Source organism: Bos indicus x Bos taurus, chromosome 20 (genome assembly GCF_003369695.1).
Source record: "Bos indicus x Bos taurus breed Angus x Brahman F1 hybrid chromosome 20, Bos_hybrid_MaternalHap_v2.0, whole genome shotgun sequence".
Classification (NCBI taxonomy): Eukaryota; Metazoa; Chordata; class Mammalia; order Artiodactyla; family Bovidae; genus Bos; species Bos indicus x Bos taurus.
The window spans coordinates 8,473,070-8,496,880 of NC_040095.1; the positions used below are offsets into that span (position 1 = coordinate 8,473,070).

General features: G+C 35.0%; 1 protein-coding gene across 1 annotated transcript in view; it reads right to left on the bottom strand.

Annotated features, from left to right (window-relative positions):
* Positions 1 to 23,811, bottom strand: part of FCHO2 (FCH domain only 2) — a 126,046-nt gene that overhangs the window by 79,152 nt on the left and 23,083 nt on the right. The window contains exons 3-6 of the mRNA XM_027520554.1: positions 12,369 to 12,443; positions 8,515 to 8,656; positions 8,272 to 8,424; positions 2,580 to 2,684 (exon numbers count right to left, since the gene is read on the bottom strand). Of these exons, the coding sequence (XP_027376355.1) occupies positions 2,580 to 2,684; positions 8,272 to 8,424; positions 8,515 to 8,656; positions 12,369 to 12,443 (475 nt within the window). The remainder of the gene's footprint in view (positions 1 to 2,579; positions 2,685 to 8,271; positions 8,425 to 8,514; positions 8,657 to 12,368; positions 12,444 to 23,811) is intronic.

Consider the following 23,811-nt stretch of genomic DNA (forward strand, 5'->3'; position numbering starts at 1 on the left):
TAATTCTTTATTCAAAATTTTCGGGACCAAGTGTTTGGGAATTTAAATATTTTGGATTTTTTTTAAATAAAGGTAACGTGTTATCATATATGTCATTATACTACCAGTAGGATCTGCAGTGGCATCTGTTTATCAAACACTAAAGGAAAACATTTATATTCAGCCTAAGTAGGATAAAGAGACTATATATAGCCTCACATCAGATCAAATCAAGTTCTGCTGCCAAATGAATTCTAGAAAAAAAAAGGGGGGGGGGGGAGTTCAGAGAATTCAGAATTGTCAATAAGGGACTGTGAACATTATGTCCAGTCCAGATTACTTAGAGCCTCCAAAACAGCCATTTGCTTTCTCCACTTAAGTATATAGGGATTAATCCCCGATGGTTCAGTGGATAAAGAATCAGCCTACAATGCAGGAGATCCCCTTCCGACCCCTCAAACTAACAGCTCTTCATCTAGACTTTGCTATTCATCTCTGTCAAACCTGGAAGAGACCTGGAACTCCTTCAGAATTCTCCCACCCACCCTAACCCTGCCACATCCAAATGTATTCACTTCTCTCATTCTCCAAGGCCACCACACTGACTCTTATCCTTCTCACTGGACTACAATACTACCTTCCAAATTGGACTATGATTCTCCTTTGGCCTCACTATAATCCATTCTTTATGAAACTGTCAAAATTAGCTTTAAAAATGCAGATCATATCATGTCGTATCCCTGCATACAGCTCCTTCAGTGCCTTCCAACTGCTCTTAGAAGAAAACCTAAGCCCTCACTAGAGCCTGGTCCTTGACTATTTCTTTAATCTCATTTCTAACCACCATCTCTCCTGTTTTAGTAAGCACTTTTACTTTCTAGAATGTGGAGCTCTTTTATACACCTAGGCCTTCATAGCCATGGTCCCCAGTGCTTGGAACACACATACCCTAGACTGTCTTGTACCGATTCTTCAAGGCTCAATTTTAAATGTTAGTTCTCCAAAAAGGCCTTTCCTAACTCCCTAATCCAAATTAAGTGAAGGCCACTCAGTCATGTCCGACTCTTTTGACCTCACAGGCTATACAGTCCATGAAATTCTCCAGGCCAGAATACTGGAACGGGAAGTCTACCCTTTCTCCAGCGGATCTTCCTGACCCAGGAATCAAACCAGGGTCTCCTGCATTGCAGGTATTTTCTTTTTTTTTTTTTCCATGGTCTCTCAGTCACATTCCTCTTCATCTCCCTTGCAGGTATTTTCTATACCAGCTGAGCTACCTGGGAAGTCTCTAGTCCAAATTAGGTCATCTCTATAATTCTATCTCATGATCTCATGGAAGCCTGTTCTTTTCCTTTGTGACATTTATAATAATCTGTAACTTTATAATTAAGCATATATTTACTGTCTCCCTCCTCTATACTGTATACTCCACATAAAGCGGAGAATTTATTTACATACATACTGTATACATCTAGTATCTAGCAGTGCCTGCAACATGGTAAGATGAGTACATTATGCCTACACACAAGCACGCAAACCCTTTGTTTCTGGGACGTGACTCATTTAGCACTCCAAGCAGGATGACACCCTAGAATCCAGAAAGGCAGATTCATAAAGTCCTTCTTCACACCTACAGAGTGCCCACCATGAGCTAGGAACTGTTTTAAATGCAGAGGAGATAGCAGCACACAAATCAGTCTCGGCTCTCACAGAACTTACTCAATGGTGGAAGACAGACAGTAAAAAATATGGGCAGCAAAGCTAGTGTGCTTCACCACATTTCTAGTCCTCTCAGACACGATGACTAAGAATGCTCTAAAAAGAGGTTTCTCTACCAGTCTCAGTGCCAGAGTGAAGAGCTGACTCATCATGGACAAGCAGCATGCACTTGCTATTGTAATCCACTGAGATCTGTGGGGATTCTCTGTCATCACAGCATCCCCATCCTATCCTGTCTGAAACAGTAAATAAAATTCATGGTGTTAGATGATGACAGCTGTTAAGGAAAAAAACAAACCGAGAGAACAAGACCTGAGGGTAGAAGCTCTGGACATGACTCATAAAAGGCACCCACCTTAAATCTAGCCCGTAATTAAGGCCTTAAGAATACCAAACTGAATATACTTTATCCCAACTTAATGGGAGACAGACTTTTTAAAATCTTATATTTTCCCTTACTAAAATGGAGAGCAGGGATTCTTGATTGCTTTATTTATTAACTACTACATCCTCAGCACTGAGTGATTTCCAGTTTTCTACTTAAGTATAAGTCAATTTAAAAACCCATACATAATCTTCATCATCTACCAATGTCCTCATTTTCTCCAATACTCTTAGAACATTCTCTTCTAGTTGATCTGAATAATCCCTTATGATATTATAACTACTGACTGACCATAATTTTCAATCTCCAAAACAAGAGGTGTATTTTTAAAACAGCATTATTAAAATATTGAGACTGTGTATTTTAACAGTTTCTATATAAAAAATCTTATGACAGAAAAAATTATATCAGAAATATATTTAATATAACTTACTGTAATTTATAAACAATAAATACAAACATCCTATTTTAGATTTAAAGCCTTAAAAGTACCAACCTGAGCTGTTTCTGTCATTTTCTGTTCAAAATCTGCTTTTGCTAATGCATATTTTTCCACATAGAGTTTGTAAGTATCTGTAGCTTTCTTAGATTTAACAGCTGCCTGTAACAAAACAAAAACATTCAGAATTACACAAAATCACTTTACTTTCCTTAAAAAAAAAAAGTTCATTTTAAGAGATGAGGCCTACGCTGAGTTCAAGATGACATAAACTAACTTTAACACCTTTTTTCAAGTCTTTCTTATTAGTGTTTTTGTTATGGTCATACAATGATGTAGAAATTAAATCCTAATTCTCTTGTCCAATGGAATGTGCTTTTAAAAGTTAAAATACTTTCATTTATAACCCAGAGGAAGATCACACAATCACATTATAACAGTACAATGTTACTGAAAATTCAGCAATCAAGAATGTGACAATACCAGCAGAATATGCTATGAGTCTTCTTCCTTTCTCCCACAACAGATACTCCATTTAAGGTCTGATCAGTGACTATAAAGCTAGCACAAAAGTTGAAAAAAAAAAAAATTCAATTTTCCTTGATGTTGCTTAATATTTTTTACACTTCAGAAAGTCAGTAATTTGTTTTAATCATTGTCTATTTTTCAAGATTTCTATTTTTTAATTGCTACTGTATTATAATAGTTTTAACTTTTATCAAAGTTACTTATTCAACACAAACTTAACAATACATTAAATATTAGGCACCAAGGAACAGGAAGATAAATTATGTAGGACTCTTTTCCTCAGGGAGTTCATAAAAGAAGCATAACCTATACAAAAAAGGCTAGAAATTGGTGGAAAGTAACCAGTAGATTGGGGCAGACATGTGGCTATCAAGAATTTAATTATTCTCAAAAGACTGCTCAATTTGAATACAGGAAGTCTGAAGGGAAGGGGTGTTGAAGTAAATAAGAGTTTAAAGAAGATCAAAAAATAGGAGAGAAGCATAGCACTTCAAGATAAAAGATCTCCACTTTCTTGGTGTGATAAAAGGTAGTCTGCTACGAGTGAAGAAGAGAAGGCTGTGGTTGGAAACTTCAGAATAAAGTTTCAAACCATGGTTATGGAGGATGCAACTGGTAATAATTACAGGAGTAAAAGTACTACAAAGAGCCACCGAGGGCTAAGCTGCAAAACCTGGAATTTGTACACAGACAATCAGAACCATAGGCAATTATTTCCAGCTACGTTCAGGAGTCTAAAAATAAGTATTAGAAACTAATCTATTAAGTATTCGAAACACAAAGTTGGGTTTACCTGGAAGTTGGGAATGGCAAGAGATGCATACAGTTCTAGACCCTAAAAAAGTTAACTCTGCACTGTCTTGAAAATTTTACTGCATATATTATGTTAAACATATATGCTCTATCCTTGCTGGCCTTTATAAACAAAGAATATAGGACACCACTTTATCTTGCAGTGTATTAAAACCATATCTTGTATCAAAACTGAATGCGGTTTCCATTCATGGTCTGGCAATGAAGATCCCACGCGCCAGGGAACAACCAAGTCCGATGCTCTAGGGCCCGTGCACAACTACTGAGCCTGCGGGCTGCAGCTACAGAGCCCACGCGCTGCAACAGGAGTCCCCGCGTGACGCAATGAAGAGCCGCGCGCCACAACTAAGACTCGATGCAGCCAAATAAATTAAAATAAATAAGTAAACAGGAAACTGGGTCAGAAGAAACTAAGCTTTAAAAGCAATAGCTACATTTCTTCTCATAATTAAAAGACGGGTTCTAATAGATTACCTAGTGATAATGAAAGAAATCCTGTATTTTATCATTTCCTTAGCATTATAAATAAATTTATTGATATACTACTGGAAATAATTCTGTTTAAGGGTCTATATAATTTTCCCAGTAACATCTTATGAATCAAATATATACATAAAAAATAAGTACTTTGTCATAGTCCACAAATATGAGTAACTTCTAAATGGTGCTTTATAAAAGGGTTTGTAAATGAAGATGAGAAGCATACTATGTCATAATATCCAGTAAGTATGTTTTCAAGTTCACACACACAAAAAATAGTTCAAAGATCTATGTTTAAAAAAAAAAATCTACATTCATGGTAATAAAGAGCTTATTACAGGCCAAAATATTTACTTAAGCTTGGATTTAACTACATATGAATCAGAGACACACTAACACCTCAAGTATCACAAGCAACAATATCACCTCTTGAGCAGAACAATTAGAAAAAAGCACTGCTTTCTCTTCTTTTTGCTGATTCAGAAGATTTAAATTATACTCTTTTCAGTAGTTATGCTTAATGTTATACTTGACTACTACTAATTCTAAGTGAAGTCGCTCAGTCGTGTCCGACTCTTTGCGACCCCATGGACTGTAGCCTACCAGGCTCCTCTGTCCATGTGATTTTCCAGGCAATAGTACTGGAGTGGATTGCCATTTCCTTCTCCAGGGGATCTTCCCAACCCAGGGATCGAACCCAGGTCTCCCGCATTGTAGACAGACGCTTTACTGTCTGAGCCACCAGGGAAGTCTAATATACCATTAATTGTAAAACACACCATTATTTTGTATACCACTCAAACAGAAAAACACTGTCGATTAAACCATGAAATTATGCTTTCTTATCACTTAAAATTTTTATTTTAGACTTATTGTAAGAGCTCTTTTAGACTTACTTGGAGGTAGATTTTTATTCTTGTGTGATAAAAATAAAAAAGACAGCAAAATAAACTGTTTGAGATACTCCTAAATTTTTCTTCACATTCAGAGTCTGACTCTTCTCAGTTACTTCCAAGTCAGGGGCTGCTAAGGTCTGTTTTTCCCCCTACATATTATCATCTTCAAAGTCACCAAAAATATTATTGACAGAGAATATCTTAAAAGTGCTGCACCACCATCTTCAGATTTTCTTCCAAACAGTGGTGTTTACATTTTCTTGATTTTACCAGGTCTCAACAAAAGGTTTTCAAATAACAATCAGAACCATTCCTCCCTCAATGGTCTTAACGTGGTCTGTCACCTGAAACACCAGTGCTGCAGCTGTCCAGTCAAGCCACCAGATATACAACCAAGCTCACAGAGCCAGTGAGACCGCACGGCAGATGCCACCTGCCCACAGTGATTATACCACCACCACCATGTGAAGATGCGTTCTAATTTCAGAGATGTGAGGGAAAAGATATACCTGGTAGCTTTTAACATTCTCTTTTTTTTTCCGGTGTCTCAGTCTGAATTATCTTTAACCTGCTTAATACCGAGAATGTATTTATGATCTAATTCTTGAATTTAATTCTTAAAAAATTCTGATCTGTTAACTCTTCAAATATTACCTGTCTACCATCCTCTCCAATTTTTTTCTTCTAAAATCCACAGCAGACCATGGTGACCTTTACTCTCTGCATATGTCACTGGTAAATTTCCGAATTCAGTCTTTCACTATATCAACTCTAAAGTTTATCTTCTCTAATGCTTTTTTAAAATTGAAGTAACTATATATTTCATTGCCAAGTTTTCTAGTTAGCTGTTTTCCCATCTACTAGTTGTTTCATCTGTCTTTCTTAATTTCTTTTATATAAGTGTTACGTTCATTTGCAACTCTGAACATCCTCAACATATATGAATGTTTCTGATCATGTTTAATAAATCTAAATTTTATTTGAACTGAATTCTTCTTCTAGCTGTTAAATTTGTTGCCATCTGTCTTAACAAAGGTCTCCCTTGCTTTCCCAAAGTTTGTCTTATGCCACTTTGCTTTTACTAATGAATTACATTAGCACCTGTCTTCACAAACTGGAAAAAAATCCAGGGAGGATTTTCACTTTTACAAAAAAAAAAAAAGTGAAAAGAAAAACAGTACTGAGTGTTTGCTTTGCAGGAGCCAATATGAAGGGAGCACACACCCTGAGACCAGTGAGAGTGATCCAAGCTCCTTTCCAGGATCTACACTTAGCATCTCAGCATTGGTCTCCACAGATCTGAACTGCTTCTGTAAGCATCTGTGCTTTAAGTCAATTTCCTTCATATGTTCATTAGCAAGATGTGTTCTAAGGCAACTGCTTCTCTGCCATTTTGGTTCATGTAAGTTTTCATGTGAAAAATCCACTGTTGTATAGCAGGGGAAAGCTATATGAGATTCCTTAAGGTGTACTCTAAAAGTGTGGTTGTTTGCTTGTTTCAAGTGTGAGGTTTCTTTTTTTTCCCTTCTCTTCTCCCTGTCCCTCCATCGGTGGACAACTCTATAGAATACAAGGTAAACATCACCTCCTAGAACTGTGTTGTATTTAATCATTTATGCTCACCCGTCCCCATCTAGCAGTTTCAGGTTATCTCCTGCCAGCCCTCCAAGGTTCCAATTTACTACCAGTCTTAAAAAGGCAGCTTTTAATTACATCCCTGGAAGAATATTGAGGATATGATCAAAATTGTCATAATCAGGGCAAATCCGTGGCCTGATTGCCACTCAGAACTGTGTCCGTTAAGCCCCAGCTTCCAATAATGCTTTAGCCCTTCAGCAGCACGTCTTTTTTTTTTTTTTTTTTTTGCTATTTATAGCTTCTCCAAGTGAGTGGGGTTCCTTGTGGCTTCACCTCAAGTGGGCAGTATTTAGTCCCCTATACCATACAAGAGCTAAATTCCACCGCCTAACTTAGGACTTTGGGTCCAACAAGCCTGCATAATTAATCCTGACACATGCCTTTGAGTTTCTGTTCCATTTCTAGTTCATTAAGAAGAATAATATTGTTCTGCTGCTGCTGCTAAGTCACTTCAGTCGTGTCTGACTCTGTGCGACCCCATGGACTGCAGCCCACCAGGCTCCTCCATCCATGGGATTCTCCAGGCAAGAGTACTGGAGTGGGGTGCCATTGCCTTTTATTTTGCTTTACTTTCTCTTTTTATATTTTATTCTTAACTGCTGTGTCTGAAATGCTGTGTTTGAAAATCATGAATTTGCTGTGCCTCATTTTTTACCCCCTCCCAATTTTTATTTATTGCACAACACTAAAGGAAACATAATATCCCAAATTCCATTGACTGTTTTGATTTTTCCAGATTTCTAGTTTTTGCTCATGTATATACAAGTTTATAATTATTATAATTCCAAGATAGTTACATTTTTTTTAACTGGATATTTCAAATAATCTACAAAGCTTTCAAAATTATCACTCTCTATGACTGATTCCTAAATGATAATATACCACATCAAACAAGTGGATGGTTAAACTGTTTTGAAAGGGAGAAAAAAAAAATCTACTTTCAATCAAGATGAGAGTCAGGGAAAGCGTTGTGGTTTACCACAATGCTAGATACATGGGCTCAAAGTCAGCAATAAATCACCCACAACATATATTTATAGCTTACCTTCAAGTATCTATTGCCTTGCTAAATATACCAAAGTCTAGCTTAAAATTTTTTTTTACCTTATTATTAAATCTTATACCAAGGACTATCTCATCAATTATCTTATACAAATAGCCTACAAATGTGTCACTGATATAAAGCAATCATCCTTTTTCATGTATTTGCTAAACTACTTACCATACACAACATATTTTGCAAACCTACTTCTGTTTCACTTAGGGAAATCATTAACATGCGCAGTGACTTTCTTCGTTAGCATGAGATCATTCTTGAGTGTTTAAAGATTAAATGCAGTCTTGTATTTGAAAACGCTTTGAAAACACAGAGGTATTATTTTTATTACAATTACCTTTTCTATTTCTCTCTGTGTAGCTCCTTCCTTTTTCAAACGTTCCTGTTCTACACACTTGGTGTTATAATTTTCCTTGGATTTCTGGAGGGCCTGAGTTATGCTCTGAATGGCTTGAACAGCTTCCAGAGTTCCTGCAACTTCTTCTTTAGTCTGTTAGGTATGAAATGATTCATCAAAATAACAGAACTACAAAGTATTCAATATCTGACCAACCAAACCAATGATTAACAAAACTGATACCTTTTTATGTGACTTTACTTGTTCTTCTCCATACTTCTGAACTTCCTTTATTAATTCTTGTAATTTTCTAACAAGATCCAAGTGACAATTTGCTAATTTCTCTGTAGATGTTTTGAATACATCCCACACTGGTGCAAATGTTCTAAAGTGAAGAAAACATGGGAATAATTTACTAAAAGGAAAAAAAAAGTTTAAGCTCCAAAATAGAACCTAATAGAACCAAAATAGGAAATAATGAGCAAAAGATGAGATGAAATTAAATCACAAATGAAATGACTGAAAGACTGATCTTGATTTTTTAGGCCTTGGTTAATTATTTAAAATATTTTTATACCTCAGATACACAGAAATGACTTAATTCATATCACAGGTCTGGCCATGACCCTCTCTTAACTATAAAATGTCATTTTCTGAGTTGATTTGGTTATTTATATTTCTATCAGAAGACTTTCTAATCACTGTCTGTTTAAAACTAATCTATTATCAAATCTCAATTTTAGACCCTGTAGTGCTCCATTTAAAAAGTTTTACTGAAAATAAAAGCTCCTGGAAATTCCCTGGCAATTCAGTGGTTAGGACTCCACACTTCCAGTGCAGAGGGCACAGGTTGAACCCCTGGTCAAGGAACTAAGATCCCGTAAGCCATGCCGTGCAGTGTGGCCAAATAAAAAAATACAATTAAAAAGTAAAAACTCTTCTGAATTTCAACATGCAAAAGTTAAATCTGCACATGATTTTCTAAATGTCTTCATCATTAAAGTTTATTTAAGAATTATTTTAGAACTGTCTTCTGAAACTTTGTTTCAGATTTTACCATGTACTTCAACAAACACTAGACGGTCCCCTTCCTACTCCACTTGGTACAGAACGTATGACACTTTTCTATCACTTTTTCTCAACATTGAGAATTCAATATTTTTAGCAGGTTCAAGTACTTCCAAGAATGACTATAATATCTTGGATAATACTTAGGATGCCAAAGGTCAGTTTAATTTGGTCAGTAGAGAATGATATAAGAGTAATTTTATCCTATGCTTTCCTCAGGTACTTTGTCAGATATTTTCAACAGCACTTGCCTTGCTCTATGATAAAACAAAAACAAAGAGTAGCAATGATCACTAAGGCAAGAAGGTAGAGAAAGAAATCACTCATCCTAATATGTACTCTTTACCGGTTGCTGTGTTTCTTAGCCTGCAAGAAAGCTGACTGACAATCATTTTAAGCAGTAACAATAATGTTCAAAGAGGATAAATACTTAAATAGGACTGTTCTGATTAGATCTTACCTCCCACTTTAGAATCTAATCAGCACTAAAACTGGCAAGTAAATTAGATGGAAAATTTCATGAGAAAAAAGGACACCTGAAAAGTATGCACTCACAACAGCACCAAAATACATGTGTATCACTTCAAGTAAACCTGATACCTGACAGTCTGGATTTCACAAAACAGACCAGAGTGTCCCTTCACTTTAACAAAGGAGGTTTAGCATAAGATTTCTTTAAATAAGGTTTCTTTAAGGAATTACAACTATTGCATTTTATAAAGGTTGATACACACAACTTTTTTCTGGCCAAGTAATACACAGTAACATACAATAAGCACTAAGAAATGAAGCTAATGAATCCAAAATATGTTTAAATGAAATTAAATTCAGAAAGATAAAATTCAATTTCAGTAATATTTAAAATCTTTATAATCTTAAGTAACAACACTAACAGAAAAAATGAAATAACATCTATTATTCATGAAAGGCATACATTTCAAAGACAGAACTGACAACTTTAATAAGAAAGTTACTGACAACTTTATTAGGAAACACATGTTTTTTTCTACCTCCCACCTGGTAACAAAAATAAGGTAGAATTTCCTAGATTAAAACTATGCCTCATGTTCAGTGAACTAAGACAAATATCATACAATATTACTCATGTGTGGAACCTAAAAAAAAAGGACGGCATAAATGAACTTATTTACAAAACAGAAGTAGTCACAGATGTGGAAAACAAACTTATGGTGACCAGGAAAAGGGGGAGGAGGGATAAATTGTGAGACAGGGAGTGACAGATACAAACCACTATGTATAAAATACACCTAACAATAACCTACTGTGTATCACAGGGAAGTCTACCCAATACTCTGTTAATGGCCTACATGGGAAAAGAATCTTCAAAAAACAAACAAAAAACAGAAGTAGAGTCACAGATGCAGAAAACAAACAAACTTATGGTTACCAAGGGGCAGGGGAGGATAAACTGGGAGACTACTATATATAAAATAGATAACTGACAAGCACCTACGCTATATGCAAAGCACAGGAACTCTACTCAGTACTCTATAATGACCTATATGGGAAAAGAAATTTTAAAAAGACTGGGTGTGTGTGTGTATACATACACACACACACACACACACACACACACACGGATAACTGATTCACTTTGCTGTACAACTGAAATTAACACAACACTGTAAATCAACTATATTCCAATAAAAATTGTTTTAAAATATTATTTCTAAAATATCAATCATACTGGAAACCTAAAAGAGTGAGTGTATGAAAGAAAATAATTTGTTATATATATGTTAAAAAAAAAAAGCCAGTTCGTTAAAGCTAGTTTCTATTATTGCAGTTATTCTGTGGCCCTTCTACTCTAGTCAATAAAGAAGAAATTATGTTTAGAAGAGGCAAAGTCTACATGGAGGAGTTAAAAAGAGGAGGATGCGAAAAAAGTGAGGAGAGAGAGGGAAAAAGAAGGAAGAATGAAGTTGCATGGAAGGAACCAATAACTGCAGAACAACTGGGAGGAAAAAACAAACACAGCCATCAGCTACCAGTCTCCACTCTCCTCTGGGTGAAAACAGAACCGCAGAAGATCCTCTTGGCTGCGGCTGTTAGCACTTACATAAAGGACAGTGTCACCACCCTGAGGATGAACTAAGAGCCCTAACCCCCTTTATCTGGGCTACAAACTAGGAAGACTTCTGTTTAAACTCATCCAATTACACTAGACAATACTTTCATAAAATAGTCATTCTTAACCAGCTTTTTAGATCATAAGAACCATATGTGAATCTGATAACCAGTATACACCCCTTCATCAGAAGTATGGATTAACACCTACACAAAATCTTATATAAAATTTCAGAAGAATCATAGATTCATCAGAATCCCAGATGAAGAGGAATCTTTTACTGAGTATCACTGTAAAAATCTTTACACTAAGTAAATATAAGACTATTTTAACATCTTAGTTAAAATATATCTCCCCCAATTTTATATAAGTCAGACTAAGTATTCCTTCCAGACTTGTTATTATTCAAATTATACAATTACTCTTTCCAGAGTTGTTATGGCTATAAGTATACCTCATTCAAAATATATTCTTATTAATAATATTCATTTTTCAAAGAAAACATTTCTTGAGCCCATATTTTTAAAAGGAAAATTTAAAGGTAGTCTATAAAATCCTAACTGACATTTCTAATGCATTTCAATCATTTTAATAAAATTTATATTAAGTGGGTTTTTAAAGACCACTGTTCAACAGAATGTAAATGAACTTATAGAAAACCAGAATAATGTGCATAACACATAACATTTATAATCCCAAAATTATACTACTGAAAGACTATGTAGTTTTAAAGGGGGAAAAGTAAGTTTCATTTTGCATTAACTGATTCAACAAATTCAACTGTATTTTCTATTAAGTCAAGAATATATTCATATAGGCATATTTTAAACAACTATGTATTTTATATTTATGAACTATTACATCTTTAATGGAAACCTATTATTCTCAAAAACTTCGGCTAAATCAACACTGAAAGAGCTGTTCAAAGAAATTAACTCACCCAAGTTGTGAATAATTGCTTGCAGATTTTGCTAGTTTTGTCATTGACCTGGAGTACGCCTCTTCTATTGTAGCTCTGTTAAATCAAATATCAATATTGTAAGGGCTCTTGTTTAATGACCAAACACAAAAAATACAAAATAATTACAACTGCAGAAATAAACAGATAATTCAAAGTATATGTTAAAAATAAGTAGGTATGTGGTCATGAATTTCTAATCTATCTTTAAATGCCCTTTGTGCACGTCTATTTAAAGAACTTGTCTGGTATAGAACTAAAATAATGTATGTCACCAAGAAACTTCGGTATAAAGTCACTCTTTTTTTTTTTTTAGTACCAATGGTTATGTGAACAGGAAGAACAAAAGTACTGCTTCCTATATTGTCTCTATACATACAAACTGATTTAGTATGAAAATCTTTTGTGTTTAACATAGTTTTATTATTAACACTGTGATTTCATGATTATGCACACTTAATAGAATACAAGATTGATGACAGTCATCTGCACAAGACTATTAGCAAGTCTGAGATCCTGAACGTCAAGTTCTTAATCTGGTCTGTGATTAGATGTAAAACACTAACTTCATTCTTCCTTCTTTTTCCCTCTCTCTCCTCACTTTTTTCGCATCCTCCTCTTTTTAACTCCTCCATGTAGACTTTGCCTCTTCTAAACATAATTTCTTCTTTACTGACTAGAGTAGAAGGGCCACAGAATAACCGCAAATTAATATTTCACACTATAATATTGTTTTACATACTATTATTCAGCATACAGAATTTTATGCTAAAAAAACTGAACCAAAGCCATTAAATATGGAATAGAAAAAAATGTTCCCATAGGCACATAACTTACAAATAAAAAATATGATACTGTCTTGGCCTTTCCAACTCTACAAAAGTTGAGTTCTATCTTACTCTCCCATAATTACCCTATCCCTTCTCAATCTGCGCCACCCTTAACAGAGGAAGTCTACAACTACCACTGCCTTCCATTTATTTACTCTGATAGGTTCAACTAACATTGTTTTTAATGTGCAAATTCAGATCGACACCCTGTTCTTGAATCAAATCATCTGTTTAATATCTAAATGCCTCAAGCATAACTCTACCTAGATATTTTAATCACCTCAAACTCAGAATAGCCAAAATAAGCTTACCTCCAAACTCTTCCCCAAACCCAACCCCACAAAAACTCTTTTAAAAAAAAGGAACTATTAATAGTAACTGCCTCTCACTGACAGCACTGTGATTTTTTTCCTGCTCCTTTAAACTTCTATGCATCTTTTTAATATACTATATTACAAGAGTAGTACTTTAATAATTTTTTAAAAGTTAATACAGAAATTATATATCCGTGAATAAGTTAAACAGCAAGGAAAAATAGTTCAATTTCCAGTAATAGAAAATTGATCTAAAAACCTTCCAATGAGAAAGGAGAAAAGTAGGAGACGTGGGGGGTATGCTTAAAGAGCATCAGAGAACTGAAGACCAGTTAAGAATCAGTAAGCCAAGATCCAAGAGGAGGATATCCAGAGAGAGAGACAGATATGTAGGGCAGCTTTTCCCTGGGGGCATCTAGAAGAGGCAGCTAAGACTGAGAAATGGAGCAAAGCCTCACAAGGTAAGCTTCAGACTTGCCACAGGTGGGAAGCATGAGAAAATCCATATCCTTTGAATTGAGACCCAAAGAGTAAGCATAAGGAGTTAAGGATGAACCATAAGTAGGCAAGCTCTCAAAGTGACCACAAACTCTTATCTTTTCAAACTCTGATACTGGACCCTGCATGGTTGTCTTAAACACATTCAAACAACCACCAGGCACATAAAGAAACAAGATAAGATGAACAATCAGAAGAAACAAATTTAACAATGTTCCAAATGTTAATATTATAAAGCTCAGACTTTATGAGTTTATGCATTATAAAAATATAAATTCTATATCTGAAAAATACAATAACTAAAATTAATATCTCAACGGATGCAGTTAAACTGTAGATTCAATACACTGTAGTGTGTGTTAGTCACTCAGTCACTCACTCAGAGTGTCCGACTCTTTGTGACCCCATGGACTAAAGTCCACCAAGCTCCTCTGTCCATGGGATTCTCCAGGCAAGAATACTGGAGTGGGTTGCCATTTCCAATCTCCAATATACTATAGTGAGAATTGGTAAACTAAAGAGAGGTGAGAAAAATCTATTCTGGTTTAAAGCTCAGTGAAACATAAACTAATACAATATTGTAAATCAACTACAATCCAACAAAAATTATTTAAAAAAAAAGAAAAGCTCAGTGAAACACAAGACTGGGAAACAGAAAAGAAAAATAAAAGACAAAGGACAATGCAAAAATGTCTGACATGTAAAGAAAGTAAGAACAGGTCAGAAGAAATATCTACAAGAGATAATGCTGAAGAATTTTCCAAAGCTGATAAAAGCTATCAAACCACAGGTTCAAGTTAGCCCAACAAATCCTAAGAGGACAAATAAAAAGATATGTACACATCAATAAAAATAAAAAGATAAGTCACATCATAGTAAAACTGGGGAAGGTCAAAGACAAAAAGAACATCTAAAAGCAGCTAAAGCCTTCCCACCATCAAATGTTGCCTTCAAAGGAACAATAATGAGACTGACAGCTAATATCTGAACAGTAAACAATGCAATCATCTTTGAAGAATTGTTTTTTAATCTAGTAAAATGCAAAACCATAAAACTCCTGGAAAATAACATAGGAGAAAACTTAGATGACGTTGGCTATGGTGATGTCTTTTTAGATAAATCACTAAAGACACAATCTATGAAAGAATTCACTGATAAGCTGGACTTCATTAAAATAAAAACCAGCTCTATGAAAGATGTCAAGAAAATAAGGAAACAAGCCACAGACTGGGATAAATTATTTGCAAAAGAATGAGGAAAAAAAAAAAAAAAGTTATCCCAAATATATTGTTGACTCTTAAAGCTCAACAGTAAGAAAACAACCTGATAAAAAATGTGCCAAAAACTTTAAGAGACACCTCACCAAAGATAACATAGAGATGACAGACAAGCATACGAAAAGATGTTCTACATCATATGTCATCAGGGAAATGTAAATTAAAACAAGATACGACTATGTATCTATTAGAATGGCCACAGTCTAGAACACTGACAACACCAAGGATGTGGAGCAACAGAAATTCCCTTTCACTGCTGGTGAGAACGCAGCATAATACAGCCACTTCACAAGATTCTTCCTCACAATCTAGCAATTGCGTTCTTTGCTATATACTCAGAGGAGTTGAAAACTTAAGTTCACGCACAAGAATGGTTACAGTAGGTTTATTCATAACTGAAAAGCAGCCAAGATGTCTGTCCTTCAGTAGAACAGACAGAATGGATAATGAATTCACATCCAGACAGTGGAATATTATTCAGCATATTACTAAGTGAAAAAAGCCAACCTAAAAATGCTATTATTACATACTGTCTGATTCCAACTACAGTTGACCTTTGAGCACCACAGGTGTGAACTGTGTGGGACCACTTATACACAGATTACTAAATGATCCACAACTGTTTTAATCTATGAATACAAAATTGCAGATATGAAGTGTCCACTGTAAAAATATACATGATATTCAACTACACAGAGGGTTGGAACCCCTACTTAAGAGTCAACTACAATATGACATTCTCAAAAAGGCAAAACTATGGAAACATTAAAACAGAACACCAGGGGTTCTAGACAAGTGAAAATACTCGCAGAATATTATAATGATGGGTATACGTCATCATACATTGACCAACCCACAGCATGTGTAACACCAAGACTGAACCCCAAGGTGAACTACGGATTCTAGATGATTGTGATGTATTAATGTAGATTCATTCTTGGTTAAAAAAAAAAAAAGTATCATTCTGATGAGTAATGTTGATAATGGAAAGGCTATGTGTCTGGGGACGGGGACACACACAAAACCTCCTTTTAATTTCAGCTTCCCTGGTGGCTCAATCAGTAAAGAATCTGCCTGCAATGCAGGAGACCCAGGTTTGATTCCTGAGTAAGGAAGATCCCCTGGAGAAGGAAATGGAAATGCACTCCAGTATCCTTGCCTGGAGAATTCCATGGACAGAGGAGCCTGGCTATCAATTTTGTTGTAAATCTAAAACTGCTCCTAAAATATTACAAAAAAAAAATCTTTCAACTAGAATACTATACCCAGCAAAAATACAAATGAAAGTAAACCCTTAATAAAATAATGGATCTAGGTGATGAGCATCAATGGCTACTAACATCATGAAAGAGATAAAAACAAAATATTATATGTCTTTGATGGAAGTATACATATTGCCGATGAAGTAGTCTCATCAAAATATTGAACTGAATTTTATCTAGTTGCTACATTTTATTCTATTACATTTTTTTCTTCTCTCATCTTAGAAAGCCTCATTTTTTTAATGGCTATCCTAGAGATTGTAACATACTTCCATGATGTATTAATTTCTAGTAATAATTGGTACTTTTATCATTTTCCTGAAAATGAAGGAACCTGAGAACACTACCACCTCCTGACTTCTATGCTTTATATTCCATTAGTGAGTATGTGTGTTTAAATTTTTACTCTGGAAATTAAAAGTTTTCTATTTTTAAAACACTTTTTATTGTGGAAATGTACACTTACATGCCATTTTTGTGTGTGTTTCTTTAGCTTTTTATTATAAACCACTAAGTAATGAACTGTACAAAAAAGATCTTCACGACGAAGATAATCATGATGGTGTGATCACTCACCTAGAGCCAGACATCCTGGAATGTAAAGTCAAGTGGGCCTTAGAAAGCATCGCTATGAACAAAATTAGTGGAGGTGATGGAATTCCAGTTGAGCTATTTCAAGTCCTGAAAGATGATGCTATGAAAGTGCTGCACTCAATATGCCAGCAAATTTGGAAAACTCAGTAGTGGCCACAGGACTGGGAAAGGTCAGTTTTCATTCCAATCCCAAAGAAAGGCAATGCCAAAGAATGCTCAAACTACCACATAATTGCATTCATCTCACACATTAGTAAAGTAACGCTCAAAATTCTCCAAGCCAGGCTTCAGCAATACATGAACCGTGAACTTTCAGATGTTCAAGCTAGTTTTAGAAAAGGCAAAGGAACCAGAGATTAAATTGACAACATCTGCTGGATCATCAAAAAAGCAAGCGAGTTCCAGAAAAACATCTATTTCTGCTTTATTGACTATGCCAAAGCCTTTGACTGTGTGGATCACGATAAACCTTGGAAAATTCTGAAAGAGATGGTAATACCAGACCACCTGACCTGCCTCTTGAGAAACCTATACACAGGTCAGGAAGCAACAGTTAGAACTAGACATGGAACAACAGACTGGTTCCAAATAGGAAAAGGACTACGTCAAGGCTGTATATTGTCACCCTGTTATTTAACTTATATGCAGAGTACATCATGAGAAAACACTGGGCTGGAAGAAGCACAAGCTGGATTCAAGATTGCTGGGAGAAATATCAATAACTTCAGATATGCAGATGACACCACCCTTGTGGCAGAAAGTGAAGAGGAACTAAAAAGCCTCTTGATGAAAGTGAAAGAGGAGAGTGAAAAAGTTGGCTTAAAGCTCAACATTCAGAAAACGAAGATCATGGCATCTGTTCCCGTCACTTCATGGGACATAGATGGGGAAACAGTGGAAACAGTGTCAGACTATTTTTTTGGGCTCCAAAATCACAGCAGATGGTGACTGCAGCCATGAAATTAAAAGATGCTTACTCCTTGGAAGGAAAGTTATGACTAACCTAGATAGCATATTAAAAACCAGAGACATTACTTTGCCAACAAAGGTCCGTCTAGTCAAGGCTATGGTTTTTCCAGTAGTCATGTATGGATGTGAGAGTTGGACTATGAAGAAAGCTGAGTGCTGAAGAATTGATGCTTTTGAACTGTGGTGTTGGAGAAGACTCTTGAGAGTCCCTTGGACTGCAAGGAGATCCAACCAGTCCATCCTAAAGGAGATCAGTCCTGGGTGTTCTTTGGAAGGAATGGTGCTAAAGCTGAAACTCCAGTACTCTGGCCACCTCATGTGAAGAGTTGACTCATTGAAAAAGACTCTGATGCTGGGAGGGATTGGGGGCAGGAGGAGAAGAGGACAACAGAGGATGAGATGGCTGGATGGCATCACCGACTCAATGGACCTGAGTTTGAGTGAACTCCGGGAGTTGGTTATAGACAGGGAGGCCGGGCGTGCTGCAATTCGTGGGGTCGCAAAGAGTCAGACACAACTGAGCAACTGAACTGAATGAACGGTAATATAGTTTCAACAGTTTTTAGTATTTTCACAGTCTTGTTTAAAACAGTTCTCAGACATCAAATTATTACCTGTCCATAGACACTTATGTATCTCTAACAGCTAATGATTTAGAGGACAATAATATTACCCAGCTAACAAAATTAATGATGATTAAATATTTTTAATGTCTAGTTTATTTGTTCAAGTCAGGTGGTTATGTTTTTTATATGTTTTGTATAGTCATTTTTTAGATTTAATTTATTTTACTTTTCCTGTGATGCTTTTGTCCTGGATCACTTTTCTTCTTTTTAAAAAATATCTTTTAATTCCTCTTAATGTGGATTTTCTGGTGATAAATTCTCAGTTTTTGTTAGTTGGTCATATCTTTAATTTGTCTTCATTAAAAAAACCTTTTATTATGAACACTTTCAAACATGTATAAAGCTTACTCAGACGCTAGGATCTTAATATAGTGAACTTCCATGTTGCAATCTCTGTGCTTCAGCATGGTTAAACCATGGCCAGGTTTGTTCTGTCTATTCCATACCAGTACTACTGAATTGTTACAAAGCAGATCTCAGAATCAAAGACATTGCATTTCATCCATTAGCATTTCAGATGTGTCTGTGAAAGATAAGGGCAATTTCAAAAACATAACCACAGTATGTTACCTTATCTAAAAATACAGTATTAGTTCTCTAATGTCACCAAGTGTCCGGTCAGTGCTCAGTTCTCCTCAATTGTCATACACACACATAGTACATGTAACTGATCTTCTCCAGTCAGGATCACACCAAGATTTATATATTATGTTTAATTGATGTGATTTCTGAGTCTCTTTATCTCTGGCTTTCCTCAACCTTTCTGTACTGTTTTTTTGATGTTGAAGGAACCAAATTATTTGTTCTATAGAGGGTCCCACATCCTGCTGCTGCTGCTAAGTCGCTTTAGGCGTGTCCAACTCTGTGCGACCCCATAGACAGCAGCCCACCAGGCTCCGCCGTCCCTGGGATTCTCCAGGCAAGAACACTGGAGTGGGTTGCCATTTCCTTCTCCAATGCATGAAAGTGAAAAGTGAAGTTGCTCAGTCGTGTCCGACTCTTCATGACCCCATGGACTGCAGCCTACCAGGCTCCTCCGTCCATGGGATTTTCCAGGCAAGAGTACTGGAGTCGGGTGCCACTGCCTTCTCTGGTCCCACATCCTTGAACATACTAATTGCATATTCATAGTTTTGTTTAACGTTTTCCTTTACCCTAATATTTCATGTTTGAAAGTGCCCATAACAAAAGTTTCTTAGATGAAGATAAATTAAAGATATGACCAACTAACAAAAACTGAGAATTTATCACCAGAAAATCCACAATAAGGGGTATTAAAAGATGTTTTTTAAAAAGCAGAAAAACAGCCCAGGACAAAAGCATCACAGGAAAAGTAAAATAATAAATCTAAAAAATGACTATACAAAACATATAAAAAACATAACCACCTGACTTGAACAAATAAACTAGATATTAAAAATATTTAATTATCATTAATTTTGTTAGCTGGGTAATATTATTGTCCTCTAAATCATTAGCTGTTACAGATACATAAGTATCTATGGACACTTACACATAAGTGTCTATGGACAGGTAATAATTTGATGTCTGAGAACTGTTTTAAACAAGACTGTGAAAATACTAAAAACTGTTGAAACTATATTACAGTTCATTACTTAGTGGTTTATAATAAAAAGCTAAAGAAACACACACAAAAATGGCATGTAAGTGTACATTTCCACAATAAAAAGTGTTTTAAAAATAGAAAACTTTTAATTTCCTGAGTAAAAAATTAAACACACATACTCACTAATGGAATATAAAGCATAGAAGTCAGGAAGTGGTAGTGTTCTCAGGTTCCTTCGTTTTCAGGAAAATGATAAAAGTACCAATTATTACTAGAAATTAATACATCAAGGAAGTATGTTACAATCTCTAGGTTAACCACTAAAAAACGAGGCTATTACTTCTAAGGTGAGAGAAGGAAAATATGTAATAGAATAAAAAAAAATTTAAGGCCAAAAGATAAGAAAGAAAAGGACAAAATATAAAACAAGTAAGATAAACAGAAAAAACATTAAAATAGTAAAAGAGGTTGGCAAATTGCAGCACCATCAACAAATCTGGCCAATTGTTTGTTTTCATAAATAAAGTTTATTAGGACACACCCGTACTCATTTTTACACGTTGGTCATAGCTGCCTTTGTATTAAAGAACAGAGGGACTCCCCAGGTGGTCCAGTGATTAAGACTCTTGAGCTCCCAATGCAGGGCGCCTGGGCTGGATCCCTGGTGAGGACACTAGATCCCACATGCCACAACTAAAACCCAGTGCAGCCAAATAAATAAATACATTAAAACAACAACAAAAACACTAGAGCTAAATAGCTGCGACAGACACCAAATCACACAAAAAGCCTTTTTACAGAAAGTTTGACAGCCTCTGACACAACAGATTTGAGCCTAAATGTATCTGGAAATACACTGATGTAAAGGACTAAATGATCCAAATAAAGAATAAAGATTGTGAAAATGGCTTTAAAAACAAACAAGAAACACATTTACACCACAACAATACAGGTAAGAAAAAAAGTACAAGTATAATGCAAATACTATCTAAATGCAAACAGATGAAACTAAATAAAGACTTCAATACAAAAAAACACTGCTAGAGATACAATAGGATACTTTAGAATGGATTTTTTTAAAAAGTTCAATTTACCTGAAGATGTACTAGTTCTAAATTTCTATCCCTATGGCCCAAATATACAAAGCAAAAAGTGGCAGAATTACATAGATGAACGTTCATAATCTACATATGAGATTTTCAAAACAGCTCTTTCAGAAACTGATAAAATGAGCAGGATTAAAAAAATAAAAAACAATGAGAATATATTAGAATTGGAACAGCAGAATTCACAAATTTACCATAATATATAGAGAACTTGATATCCAACAAATGCAAAACACTTTCAGGTAGCTAAAAATATTTACTAAAATTGACTCTATCCTGGTCATAAATCAAGTGTCAACAAATTCCAAAACACTTAAATCATACAGAGTATGTTCTCTAACCACAATGCAATTAAGCTTGAAAAAAAGAAAAAAATATACCTTTAAAAATGAACATGTATTTGGAAATTAAGAAATACACTTCTGAATAACCCACAGAGGCAAAAAAGAAAACACAATGTAACTTTAAAAATATATTTAAACAAAGTACAATGAAAATCCTATTTCTCAAAAATAATGGAGCACAACAAAAGCAAGGCTTGAGGGAAATACACAGAGTTAAATGAATATATCAGAAAAGAAAACAGTTGAAAAGTATTAAGTTAAGCATCCATCCCCCAAGATTTAGCAATAGAACAGCAAATTGAACACAAAGTTTAAGGAAATAAAGAATAGAAGTTAACAAAACAGAAAATACATATATAAATAGAGATCAACAAAGTTAATAACTGGTTCTTCATAAAAACTATTAAAACCAACAAACATCCAATGAGATTGATCATGAAAAAAGGGAGAAGACACAAATAACCAGTATCGGGAATAAAAAGTAAGACATCAGTACAGATCCTGTAGACAATTTTAAAAGTTCTCTAAAGAATATTAAGAAAAACTTTTTGCCAATATATTTGAAAATTTACATAAGGGAAAACTCCTTAAAATACAACTTACCAAACTCAATATCTGAATAGTCCTATAACTATTTAAAAAATTAAATACATGATTTAAAACTTTCCTACAAAGACAATTTCAAGCCCAGGTGGTTTTACCAGCAAATTCTATAAAACACATAAGGAAGAAACTATAATCTTCCACAAATTTTTTCCAGAGAATAGAAAAACAGGGAATATACCCCAACTCATTTTATGATGCCAACAAACCTTGATTAGCAAAACCGAAAAAGGACATTTAGAGAAAGGAAATTTTCAAGTCAATCTCACTCATAAATATAGATGCAAAAATACAAAATAAAATAGCAGCAAACAGCTCTACTAATGTATAAAAATGATAAATACATCTCCACTAAATCTGGCTTATATCAGCACTGGAAAGTTCAAAATTCAATGTAATTCAGATTAACAAAAGAAATAAAAAACAAAGAAAACATCCATTCATGATTTTCTTGAAAAGGAAAACAAAAGCCTTACAAAACAATATGTAGAATTTCCACAATCTGATAAACAGAAGGGAAAAGAACTGGAATACATATTTAAGAGTGGGATGTGGGGCTGGAAACAAGACTAGGACGCCTCTTCATCACCATCTCTGTTCAGCATTACACTGGAGATGTATGCCAGTGCAATAGGAAATCAAATAAAATATATACAGATTAAAAAGGGGGAGGGAAAACTGTCATTTTCACAAGATGACTGAACACACAGAAAATCCGAAAGAATCTACAGATAAATAAAATTACCAGAATAAGAAAGAACTTCCAGGCTGCTGGACATAAAAATCAAAATATAAAACTCAAGCATGTTTACATAAATCTGCAACAAATAACTGACAAATTGCTTTTACCTAGAATATATAAAGAAATTTTTTCAATGTATTTTTTAAAAGGAAAGAAAAACCAGAAAAATAGGCAAAAGATGAACAGATACTTCGTTAAAGAAAAGATGCCAATTATATATGAAAGGATGTTCAATCTCATTATTCATCAGGGACATACAAGTTAAAACCACAATGAGTACTACTTATCAGTATGCCTCAAATAAAAGGATAAATAAAACCAAGTGTTGCTGAGGACATGGAGCAGCTGGAACTCTCCAACAAGGCCGCTGCTGCTGTAAATTGGTACAACCACCTTGGAAAATTCTTTGGCATTATCTACTAGAGTTGAACATACATATACTCTAAGACTCGGCAATTCTACTCCAGGGTAAATGAAAGTGAAATCGAAAGCGTTAGTCACTCAGTCATGTCCTACTCTTTGTGACCCCATGGGGTGCAGCCCACCAGGCTCCTCTGTCCATGGAATCCTGTTCCAATTCTACTCCAGGGTAATTAACTGATATAAATATATGTACACTGAGACACATGTTCAAGAATATTCAAAGCAGTATTACTTGTAACAGTAAAAACCTGGAAACATCCCAAATGTCTG